Raw genomic sequence first — 13,155 nt, forward strand, 5'->3', positions numbered from 1 at the left:
CTCATCATCTCGGAGCCTCCATGCCAACCCACACAAAAGCCCACCACCCAGAGTAGCGGCGATGAGGGGCGCAAGCCTGGCCCCTCGGCTGAGCACACAGCACTGGGCCCTGCAGCAAACACCTTGTTCGCCCCAGGAGCCACAGACATGCGTGTGGAGGCTGCCAGGCACACATCCACATGAGATGGTACATGCGCTGTCATGGGTGCTCTTTGAAGACATTCAGGGTATAGAAATAGGTGTGATAGGAAGAGGGAGCCCCGCAGACAGAAAGAGGTCTGCAGTCACTATAAATGGACCTTCACAGCAACAACAACAAGTGAAAAAAAGCTTTCAGGGAGAAACAGAAAATAATGTTTTGCCATTACGGTCCACAGCTGCCGCAGCTCCAGCGTGCGTGCTATACACAGGTGCAGCTATTACAGCAATGAATAGCATGCACTAAAGGTGCCATCCATACGGGTAATAATACCAGGGCTGAAAAGGTATTTTCATTTGCAGCCTGATGCTGGGAAGGAAGGAAAAAAGAAAAAAGATGTAGGCTATCTCTCAGCCAGCCAGGTCTCAGCCTTACCTGAGGCTGTCGAGTACTAGGTGGGCACTGGCAGAGGAGCTCCTTTGACCATCTGACTGGTGAAAGCCTCGTGACACACCATGCTACGTCTGAGTCGAGACCACAAGGCTTTAGCTGACAGGAAAACTGGCAGCTTTTTCTCTTTCTTTGTTGTGAACAGAAAGTTTTTAAGAGTTTCTTCCCTTTCTGTTATTTAAAACACCTGAACTGTGGGAAAGGCAGTAGTCTCTCCTCCAGTCTCTTCCACCCAACACCCATGCTCTGGCAGTGCCACTTTGCTAGCTTCAGCAGCAGGGTCCCTTACTGCTGTGAACAAGGGAGAGCTAGACACAGAAAGACAGCTGTGGGACCCATTCATCAATATTTTGCCCTTTTCCCGCCACCCCCATGCCGGCCCCACGAGCAGCAAGGGGGGCTGGACCAGCTGACCTCCGGAGGTTCCCCCCAACCTCAGTCATGCTGCTTCTGTGACCTCCCTCCAGTGCAAAGTGGCTGAATGTGGTTTGGTTCCATTGTGACTTACTGCAGCTCATGGCCACTCTCCACTGACGTAGGCCTGTGACTCCAGAGGCACAGGATGGTTATCTCTCTGCAGCCTGGTTTGTCCCCCCAAATCCTGCCACTGTGGGTCTTAGAAAAGAAGAGGGTCTCACTTGGAAGCACAGACTTAGAAACCCACTGCAAGCAAGACAAATGTCACCCCACACATTCTTTCTTCCTGACTTAGCATGCAACAGCTTTCATGGGTACAAGGGTGTCCTCATCCCCCCTCACCTCTGCCAATTCTGAGCCCCCACTGAGGTCCATGCTGCCGCAGAGCCAGCTAGTTTAAAGCTAACGTAAGTAAGTCCGTACAAGCTGCGCCCTTTTGACTTGCAGTCCAGACACAAAACCTTCATTCATTTTTTTTTTCTTTTGACCTTGCATAGGAAAACCATGTTGCTTGCCACTTCAGCCTCAGCACTCCCCCCAGCTTCAGCTGTGCTTTTGTGGCACAACTTGGTTCCGACAAGCTAGCCAAGCACAGGGACACGGGCAGGAGGCTCAGGACTGCCCTGCTGGGATTGCCTGACCCAGCACAGCATGGGGCAGGGGTGGGACACCTGAAGTGTAGCTCCATCCTCTGACCTAGGTGGATGCTGGGGAAGGGTCCAGATGGTTTTGGACTGATAGTGCCAGGAACTAGCTTGAATGCAGGCGGGGGGGGGGGGGGAAATGTTACCCCCGGCACCAAGGCAAAAACATCCTCCAGATTCCTGAACAGGTCCCAGTTCACCAAGGTAGACAGAACCGAGGTCTTATAGGCCTTAAAATTGAGGGAGGCATTAAAATTAATTTGAAAACTTCGCAGGAAGCTAGCATAATGAAAACAAAAGTGGATTGATGCACTGGCTGGCATCCCCTCACCCTGGGAAAGAGCTCAGACAGTCGCTTCCAGAAAAGCTGGAGCCTGCTGGAAGAGCACAAAACAGAAAACACTGCCCAAAGGAAGCTCGCAGACAATGTGGAAGAAATTATGATTCATACAGCGCCTGAAGTGTGCAGGGGGCTACAGAAGACTGAAAAAAGACCCCGAGATTTGATTTTCCACTGCCCTTCATCAGCAGCACTCATTTTATACCAGCGCAAAGTGGGAGTGCAATCTTGATGGCACAGAACAAGTGCACTTTATGTTGCCTTGCTCTGTTTTCCTGCTGCAAAGATCCCAGTGAAAGGGGCAATCAAGACTATTTGTGCCTGACCACTGGGGCTTGGAACCTCAGCTAGTACATAGACCATAAACAACAGACAAAGGGAGAGGGAAGCCACTGAGAAGGGCTGCCACAATTATCTCTGGCCAGGATGGAAGAGAGAGTAAGAATAAACTGAGGACATCCAGTGACCAGCTACAGAAAAAGCACCGAGTTACAGAAAAGAAAAACTTGTTTCTTCTCTTAATTTGATTGGACTCAAGAGTTTTGCCACAATTAATCTCATCTAATATCGAAAGCAAACCCAATTAGAGCCTTAGATAATAAAATTTTAAGCCTGTAGCTCAGATTCAGCCACCTCCCTATATGCATCGTAGCAGGTCAGCAGCAATAAATAAAAGAATATAGATTGACAGACAAAGCAGGTATGAAATGATACCAATCCCAAACAGCAGCTTTTTGCGGTGGCACCAGCTTTCAGCAGACTGACAGTGCACCGTCAGGGCCTTCTGGGTTTGTCCCATGAGGTGCCACCACAGCACCACAGGTACTGTGGTTTCTCCAGAGTGAAGAAGGTTAAGATTTCATTTCTTGCTTCCTGCTCCCTGAAAAGCTGTGGTTTGAATTAAGAGGCTTCTTGCTCAGATTTACTGCCAATGGGAATATGTTTCTGCCGGGTCTGACTTCAGCTCCCGGAGCAGATGAGCACCAAACCAAACTGCTGGTGAGATTTTTCATTACTAGTAAATTAAGCAACTTTTAAAAGATCTAGATGACTTCTAGGGTTACAATAATGGGAAAAGGGGCACATTAGGCATAGATTTCCCTCAGTAAATTAAAAGTACATATGTTCACCCGTGATTTATTTGCTGCATCAAGTCCAGAGCACCTGAGATTTGCATGTTGTACTTCACTGTCCCACACAGGCGCAGCCTAGAGTTTTACCAGATACAATAAATAAATTGGAACCGGTCGATACAGTGGCCAGAAAAACTCCAGACATGCTGAAGGAAAGGAGTGACTGAGCCTGACCTCTGCCCAGTACGCACAAGTATTCCTTGCTTCTGGTCTGCAGTCCGTACAGCAGCACTACTATGCAGCTGAGTGTCTCCCATGGGTTGCACCTCTGTGACAGGAGAAGTATGTTCAGTCTCTCTAAAGTCTGGCTTTATAAGCCTTCATAAAGACTTTATTGGGATGTATAGTAGCTGTATCTTACTGTGTATTTATATTCTGTGATAATGTTTGGACTAAGCTTCTAAGAGGGGGAAAAAAAAGAAATGGGCAGTGTTCAAAGGAATAGGCTAATTCCACATAAAACAAAACCAGAACAAACGTTGTGGATAGATCTTTTAATTTATCATTTTTAAAAGAAAATAGAAGACGAACATTTTGTATCTGGATATCCTGAATATTCTTCCAGCTTAGAAATATTTATCTCCTGACTTACATGCTCTTGCAGCAGTCTCTAAATTCCTTTGAGTCATTAAAGGATTTTGTCCTCAAGTCATTCCCATTAGGAGAATATTCAGTTTAGAAACTTGCCTCCTACTCAAAGTTTGCATGTGAAATTCATGGTTAAGGTCCCTCCTCGCTGAGTTTCAAGTCAGTGCCCTATCCAGAGATAGTAACAATTCAACAGTCCTCTAGGCTACATCCCTACGAGGCAGCTCGGGAGCGCTCCCCAGCCTGGGCACCTGCATGCCCCGACTGTTTTTGCTCTGGGAAGGTACAGTCTCACCCCACCTCTCCCCATGAAGGGCAATTTCCAGTGAATGTCAGACCCACGGTGCCCTCCCGGTCCCCAGGACGGGCGGCTGGGGGCTCTGGCCAGAGACCCAGACCCACAGCCTAGGGCAGCTGCACGCTGCTGACCGGGAACAAGCCCCTACATCATCTCGTGGTGCCTAAATACCTGGTGTAAAGCTGTCCACCACTTCAGGCTAACATTAGCACCCAAGAAGTAGGAGCAACATGAAAAGTGGGAGGAGGTAAAGGCATTTCTTTGCCTATTCAAAGATGACACAGTTCTGCTTGTAGAAAGCAAGCTATTTTTCTATTCTTGGGCTTCTGATACTATGAATTAGTTATCCACTTTTCAGAAAACAGAGAATTAGTCTTTCCAGACTACATGTTTAACAGAGAAGAAATGAATCTTCATGAGCTCAAGACATATTCCCTCTTCTTCTCTTAGCCCCTCACCCCCTGCCTCATATCTCTTCTATGCAGTTTTTCAAATAGTTTAATAATATTCACAGGGACATTAGATTAATTGGATTTTAATTCCAAATGACTGTGAAAGCAGAGAAGTGAGTCACCAGCCCATGCTAATGAGAAGATATATTAAGGACCCTTCTCTGATAGACACATAGAGTAGGGTTATAAATATTTCATATTCAATTAATTGAATTTTGCCCCCTGTTACATGATGCTGCCCTGGAATGTTAATCAGCTGGGACGAGCGAGACAGAGAGAGAGACAGAGAGAGAGACAGAGAGAGAGAGAGAGAGACAGAGAGAGACAGAGAGAGACAGAGAGAGACAGAGAGAGACAGAGAGAGACAGAGAGAGACAGAGAGAGACAGACAGAGACAGAGACAGAGAGAGACAGAGAGAGAGACAGAGAGAGAGACAGAGAGAGAGACAGAGAGAGAGACAGAGAGAGAGACAGACAGAGAGACAGACAGAGAGACAGACAGAGAGACAGACAGAGAGACAGACAGAGAGACAGACAGAGAGACAGACAGAGAGACAGACAGAGAGACAGACAGAGACAGAGAGACAGAGAGAGAAAGGGGGGGGACACCTAAAAGAGAGGCTTTAAACAACATCACTGACATTCCCATCCCCAAATCCTCCAAGTTCACACAGCACCTGCACATCAGAGCGGAGGCTTTCATACAGACTACATCTGGTTCCATACAGTGGATAAATTAATGTTAATTAATCAGACAGTCATTTTATGAAGAACTACGTGCAAAAGGTTATTTGAGCCCTGGTGTAAATAGATTTATAGGTATAATTGCCATGTTGAATGACCCTCTGTACATAGGCTCATTAAACTGGCCATCAGTCAAGAAGTCTAATTGAGGCAGGCCAATAGCACGCCGCTGGGACCATGCGGCTGACTCTAAACAAACCTGCTTCGCAGAAGCCAGCTCTCTGAAAGCTGCCGATAATGCTGCTTCCCATCCTCCAGGCAGTTTCTGCCACTGTCCCTCCTGCCAGCCGGAACTGTGGGCAGGAAGGAGCGAGGAGAGAGAAGAGCTCCGGTGCTCATCATGGCTTTAACAGGGACTGCGAGCAGCATGGAAACGGTCCTACAGCCGTTGTTTCCAAAAGCCTTTCTGGCCTTTGTAGCTGGGAACAGCTTGAATGCGCAGGCTTCAAAGGAGCCGAGATCAGAAGGCAAATATAAAGACACTAAAGACTCTTGATGACATTTCATATTTTAGAGCACCTCTTGATTTCATTGAAGTGGGGGGAAGCGCGGGAGGATCCAGCCCGGGATTTGAAACGCCCAGGACTGGCCATCAGGCACATGCATGTACCGAGAGCAAGGCAGCTAACGAGGCCAAGTTCCCTTCGCCAGCACCACGCAGGTCCCACAGTTACGCCACGGCAGACAGTCATTCCCACGGGGGCTGTGTCTGGCCCTGCGGGTGCTGGGTCCAGCGCGGACTCCTCCAAAAGCAGCAGGCAAACTTTGCTGCCGTTTCTGCCAGTAGGTATGTGAAGCCGTAGGTTGGCACTTTGGAAACCTGCTTTTTGCTCCTTCTTGTGGCACAAGAAGCCTGCTCACAGTCCCTTGTCACAACCCCCCTGTACCTCCAGTCCCCACCTACACAGTTATCTCTGCTGTCTGCTGCACAAAGCGATTTTTCTGCTCACAATTTGTGCAAGGATTGTCTCTTGTTCCAGGTACCCGAGCGGCCCCGCACCCGCATTTGCACATTGAGGGCTGACATTGCAAGCCCTCTCTCTCTCTCACACGTGCATGCCATGGATTGCATGCATGTTCACGGGGCAGGAGAAGGAGGAAGCCCACAGCACCTCAAGCTACCCCAAGGTGGCCCAGGCAGCCCCTCACCCAGCTGACCCACCCAGCCACAGACCAGGCCATCTGGGGGTCCCTGTAGGCGTCAAAGTCAGCTCTTATATCTGAGCTGCTTGCCCACACACCTCCAGGGGAAACCTGCACAATCTTCTGCACACTGGAAGGTGTCATTTAAGAGTACTCAGACGGAAAAACCCACACCAGTCACGGACAGGTAAACCAATTAATAGACTTGGAATGTGTTCACATTATCTATTCCTATACTCACGTTATTCACCACATCCTTTGAGGTTGCCTTTAGTTGTGTATGATCCACTATCTTTCTCAAACACAAACAAAACGATTAAAGCAGAAAACGTAAAGCGCACTAACGCAGAAACCATCAAGGCAAGAATAAATACAAACAAAAATCCACATGTTTCAGAGAAGTGAATGTCACCACCTGAAGATGTTTCCGACGAAGAGCGGTACCAGTTTCCATTCCCGGACAAGACAAAGATTGCTTAGCATGTCTTGGCCCTGGCAGTGTTTCCTTTCACCCTGTCCCACCGTTCAGTCTCGGTACACCCCAAACTCTTTTCCCAGTACTGCTGGGGACAGTATCACCTGTACAGCATCTGACAGAGGGATCAGGAGAACAGACTGTGAGTATGGCATGCTCATGGATCTGCTGCCTGCCATTCATGCCAGGGCCTCTCAGGCAACCTGCACGGCCCCTCATCCAGGTGTGCAGGGAACACGCTGCAGCAGAAAAGCCTCCAGGCAAGCCTGGGCTCTTGCTTCCAGAGCAGAGCTGCTCTATGGATGGACAATGAATCAGGTCACTTCTCAGAACGGATTTTCCCCCATCCTGTGGTTCCCTTCCACAGACCATTTTTGAGTCAGGATGAATGTGTACCCGAAGTTCTTAAGGCATATAAATCCCCTCTTTTCAACCAGCAAGGAAACATTTCCAGTCTACCTAGGTCTTCAATTTCTCTTGCTCTCCTGCCCCAAAGCAAACCACATTTGTTACCGCACGTGCGAAAACCACCAGCTGCCCTGCAGTTAGCGTGGTTGCACTGCTGCAAAAACCTTCACTCCAGTGTTCGCTGAGGTTCAGTCGCCCACAGAGGGCACTGCATTTACGAATGCAACCCAACAAATGCTCAGCCACTTCACGTCACATCAGCACTTGGAAGGCTGCAGTTTCCAGCCCGAGCAAATCCAAACACTTCATGCATATCACTACTGTCATCTCAAAGAAGAAAGGGAGCAGCAGGCTGATGCTGCACAAAAGAACATGTTTTCAAAACGCATACTGTGCATTTGTACTCACGCTGAGATGTCAGGCAAGGCTTCCCACTTTGTATCGCGGTTGAATGCCTCTAACCCCCGAGAGGTGAAATGCATCAGTTCAGTGACATAAGGAAAGAGAATGGTACCTCAAAGGGTATTTGATATTTCAATATGAAACCACGCATGTCACTTTGTCTTGGGTAAGGATGAGGACAGACGTGTTCTTCCTCTGTCTGCAACATGTGGGCTATAGGCGCTCCTTCTAACACACTCTGAAATGTTGAAGACAAGTTTCCATTTAGTCCCTTCACTATTGCAGCCAGTAGAATATCTTTCTGCAGTCCTCAGTTCAGGGATAAGAGACAAAGGCTTTAAATATCAGAGACACTGACCTCACTGATAGGAATTTTACTGTAGACTTCCCTGGGTGTGGGGATTTCAACCTGTATTTCTAAGAAAGGATGCAGATCTAATTTGCTGAGCCTGCTTTTACATGTGCAAACAGAGAGGTAAGCACAGGTTTATTCAAACACCTGCCAACAGCGTAAAAATCTATGGCCTTCTCACCCGCCTACCTCATTTTAAGTAATGCAAAAATCCCAGCTATGTACAACGTATACACGCAAAACAGAGCAGCAAAAAAGGGAGGAAAGATATCTGTGCACCTTGTATCTCACTTCTGTGCTGCCTCCATTGCTTGGCATGATCCAAGGGGACATGCAGGAATGTACTGAATAGGGGGACAGCTTACAGGACAGTAAAAGAAAGTACTTTGTGCTTCCAGTCCTCTGAGGAAATCGCTGAGTTGTTACTTCTTTAAATACCAGACCCATAGTTAAGATGAAGTTTTACTCTTCATTCAGTCTTCCCTCCTAAGTCTCTCTCAACTTCTAGTTTAGTTTTAATCCAGCCAAATGTGCTGAAAAATAGCAGCTAAAATTCACCTTCAATCCAAGGGGGTGATGGTAGTGGTGTCCTTTTGTTACTCCTATGTTTAAAATAAAACCTCTGTCAATCCAGTATAATCTACCTGTTTAATTTCTGATAGTGCCATATTTATCTCTTACAAACCATCAAGATTTTTTTTTGTCTTCAGAATCTCTCTAGAAGCTTCAGCTCCTCAGCTTACTGCAGCACAAGGAACTCAGAGAGGGATTAGAAACTAATAGCATGTTGGTAATCTCAATCATATATTTTAATCACTGAAGCACACCCTCAAATTAAGAGTATTCCAAGTAGAGGCCAAGTAATGCAAGGCCAGTACTCGAGTTTCCGACATCACACTTTTATAACTTGAATTCCTACTTTGGCTCTTACAGACTCCTGCGCAAAGTAGATGCATGCTACTAGCACAAGTCTCTCCTGAATAGCAGTGGCTGTTTGCAGCCTTCCTGTAAAACTGAATTTCCTCCCCGTGAGAAGAAGAAAAGGCGAGGAAGACACAGTAAAACAGATTAAGAAAGGTAGTACCAAAGTGAACAGCCTTTTTTCAAAGGAATATTCTACAGCGATTTAAATCCACTGTGTTAGCTTTGCAGGACTGCCACATTCGGCTACATAAGCTGCCTAGTCCACAGTAACACAGTACAACAAAGATTTTAGATAATTTCCTTCCTCTCCCACCCCCAGCTTTAAGACTAACTCAAGCAGCAAGTTTTCCTACAAATGCAACGTTTCAAAAAGACCATTTCAATTTGAATTCATGTAACATAACATATTAAATCCACGTGACCAGTTCTCACTGAAGCCCAGGGTTCCTGTTTCCAGGGACAGGTTCAGGCTGAGAGGACAATGTGACAGAAGAACATGAGTTTGCTCACCAGCCCTGGCTAATTAATCACATTGTAGAAGCTGAAACTACAACAGAAATTGATGGCATTAGAATTAACCAAGTTCCACTTACGTGAAAACTAGAAAAGAAACCTCACTGATAATATCTGGCCTCTCTTGAACATACAGATCGGGAAGGGCTGCAGACCAGTGCATGGGCTGTACAGGCAGATCTCAGGGCACAGAGCAGCAAATACAAAGTCACAACCCCCTTTGAGTGCTAATTTATTTTCCAACGCAGGTGCTAAAGCCAACCTGCTGGAAGCATTTGCCTTCTGCAGGCTTGCTGAGGCCCAGAGTTGATGCACGTTACGCTGGCTCCACCAGCGCTCATAGCACATGCATTCCAGTTTCTGGGAGGTAAATGCTGGCTGGCTTCAGCCCATTGGATCCCATGGCCAGCAGCACCCAAGCCCCACCCTCCCTGGGGATGCACCCTGGTTCCCTCCTGCAAGACACAGGGCTGGCACATCCAGACCTGAAGGGAAGTGTTAGATGCCCAAGATGCCACCGAGGCTGGTGCCACAAGGAGAACACACGCACGAGGACAAATAAGAACTGGCCAAATTAAGGACAAAGCTGCCACAAAAACGAACAGGGGTCACCTTGTCTCCATTTCAGCCAGAGCAGGATGTAAAGCTCATTTGCTCTGTAAAATCCAGCAGACCTGAACATCTGCCCGCACAAGTGTGAGGGATCTCACTCCTACTCACCCACTTTCATGTTAGATGCTTGCGATTAATAACGGCAGGCGGAAACACAAAGCATTTTGTTTCAGATCAACCTTTTAATCTCATCTCGCCTTCAAAATAAATTACTAAATAAACTCTTCCATGAACTATGCTCTAAGTTGTGAGATGGTCACAGGACAAAAACTTTCCATCACAGAAAAGAAAAAAAAGCAAACTTTTTTTGGAACTTGTTTTGGTTTCACCAATTCGTTTCTTCCCAAAACGTTAGGATTCTGCAAAGTTTTAATCTGGCACAAAAATAAAAATACAGTAAACAGCTCAATCACATGTCAGTTAAACGATCATAAAGCAATAGTAATACTTTAACAAGGGAATTGCTTCTACAAAATCCTGATAAAAACATTCCTGGAAAACAGTCATTTTCAAAAATGTTTTTGATGTGTTGAACCAGCCTGTTTTATTGGGGTAAGTGGATTTTAAAAGGAATGAAATACAAAAACCTGACAGAGCTTTTTGCAACAGGTTTTCTCAATGCACAACAAGGGTTTAGAAATTAAGCCTCAAAACATCCCTGTAAGCCAAGGACTTCACAAGCAGGGAAACATGCATCAACAAGCTAAGCCACACATCAAGATCAATCCAAGGACTTGGTCATATAACATCACAACATTTTGTGGAGAATGCTTTACTATGATTATGATAATTACTGTTCAGGTTTCATGTTAGTGTTATCCTGCTGGAAAGAAACCCTCCGTAAGATGGGATGTTTTTGAGTAGAACAGTCTGATCCACCACAAACCTTTTTCAGACTTAACCAGTAACTGTGAACTTTAAACCACTAAACCCTCAGGGCTCCTCAGTTATTTTGATACCAAAATGGAAGTGCTGCATCATGCTAAATCTGCAAAGTGAGGCTGACGTAGCAATGAGCACCAGCTGCGTCATTAGAGAAGTACAACTCTACAGCTCACAAGGGTGTATGTCCCTTCTTTTACCCCAGGTTGGGTTCCGCCCTGCTCCTTTTGTTTTGCTTTTATTTGGCTTTGGATTTTGGCTTAGCCAGTTGCCAGTGCTCCCAGACCCCCATTCCCAAGGGACTTGTCTTGCCCTCATTACCAGCATGCATCACGTTGAAGGATGTGAAACACCCTTGCTGCCGAGCTCAGGCTGCAGTCCCTGCTCTGGGGATTGCCGGGGAAAAGTCCCACTCTCTCTTCTCCCTGCTGGGACAGAAGTCAGCGCCAGCACCTTAAGCAACCCCATGTCTGTAGTTTTCTACTTGCACCATTTCTCTCCATAGCCAAGAGATGAAAAGCTTCCCCTGCCAGCTGCCCGCAGCACCAGGCTATCAGTCAGCTGGTCTAACTCTTTACTAGCTGCTTCTCGTCCCTTTAATCACAAGATTATTGATTAATAATTGTATAGTTCTGTAAAAGAGCAAAAACGCCTCTCTGTGTGAAAAAGTTTAAATATATAAAAACACTTCATAAAAATATTTATTAAAAAAATCAAAATGCCCCATGAGCCTGTAAACGTTGCCTGTAAAATCTCTGCTAACTGGAGTAATCTGAAATATAATCATTCAGGCTCTTTTCTGCCCTGTCTAGTAAGATTTTAAAATAACCAACAGAAATGCCACTGGTCTTGTAATTCGACCCTCATCCCACTCATTTTTCTTCTTGTTTGTTTGTTTCCAATACAATAGCTCGATTTCCTGAAGCTGGTAATTTTCTTTGGAAGCATCATTTGTCTTTGCTTTTAACAGAGTTCTGCATGGCCTGATTCTGAGGCTTTCTTATGGAGTGGGCTTGAGGTCTGATTGGTAACACGAGCAACACCAGGATGCTTAGAATGTGCATATGAAAATACATAGACCTGGGAACAAAAGTAGAAAGAGAGTATTATATTTTTGTCGGTAATAACATGAATTGTGCAACCTCAATAAGTCCATGCAGAATTTAGTGCTAAGGGGTGAATGCAGAAAGTATGAACCTGACCTACAAAGCACAGAAATACACCCTTGAATTTCACACAGCCTATGCATGTGGTATCTGCTGGCATTGATGAAAACGTTGCCGTGGATGTTAATGAGGCAAGGAATCAATCAGCAAAATCCAGAATTCAAAGTCTGGCAGCTCAGACAAACCCATGTAATTCAACCCCAGACTTACTCAGCCCATCCCTCTTCTAATGTTAGAGTATACAAGGCTACATTCTGGAGAAACATCGTTCATGCTTAGGACATAAATCTTGTACAAGTTTAAAAAAAAAATAAAAGAAGTGACAGAAAGAAAAGAATTCATTCCAAGTGCTGAGATCTGAAATAAATCAAAACACTCAGCTTTTAACTGGGGAAGGTCAGGTAATGATGTCCACAGAAGGCTTGTGTTTTTGAAGGCAACTACTCAAGAGATATCTTTATTTGATATCTTATTCAATATTTTTATTTAAAATCATTTGGCATACACAAGATTGAACAGAAACTTAAAAACACTTAAACCAATTACATGAGGCTCTGTCAGCTTGGGGAGGACGACGTTTGGGAGCAGTATGGTCCAGCTCTTAACCACAGAGATGCACCTTTCTATGGTCTCATTTATGCTTCTTACCATAGTTCTTAATAGCCTTGTAAAAGTGCTTAAGACCACTGCGAGGTGCACAGTGCTCCAAAAATTCATGCCCTGGTCCAAAGGCCTACAATTGCCTTGCTTAACAGTCTCTAAGTTTAAATGTTAGCTATGTCCAAAGTCACTAAGGCAAAAAATATTAAGTAATGAAACTAAGAAAGATTTGGAGTAATTTTAATATGGTAAGTTTTTCATGTTGAAATCAAACGTTTTAAGAAACAGGAACAGAAAACGTCAACATTCAGCCCCCTTCAAACAGACTTACTGACAGCAGCTATCTTGACTACCAGTTTTATGTCTTTTATGTTAGAGGAGGGAATTCTCTTTCTTCTTAACCAAAACCTGTTACTCTATGTTGACAGTTCACTGTAGAATGAAAGAAAAGTAAAGCAATGTAGTCCAGTCTC

At 45.5% G+C, this 13,155-nt stretch overlaps 1 protein-coding gene across 1 annotated transcript in view; it reads right to left on the bottom strand.

Annotated features, from left to right (window-relative positions):
- Positions 1-11,668: 11,668 nt before the first annotated feature.
- Positions 11,669-13,155, bottom strand: part of MBOAT1 (membrane bound glycerophospholipid O-acyltransferase 1) — a 60,851-nt gene continuing 59,364 nt past the window's right edge. The window contains exon 13 of the mRNA XM_086469107.1: positions 11,669-11,996. Within this exon, the coding sequence (XP_086325233.1) occupies positions 11,864-11,996 (133 nt within the window). The 3' untranslated portion in view covers positions 11,669-11,863. The remainder of the gene's footprint in view (positions 11,997-13,155) is intronic.

The sequence above is a fragment of the Leptosomus discolor genome, chromosome 8, assembly GCF_034619465.1.
Source record: "Leptosomus discolor isolate bLepDis1 chromosome 8, bLepDis1.hap2, whole genome shotgun sequence".
Lineage (NCBI taxonomy): Eukaryota > Metazoa > Chordata > Aves > Leptosomiformes > Leptosomidae > Leptosomus > Leptosomus discolor.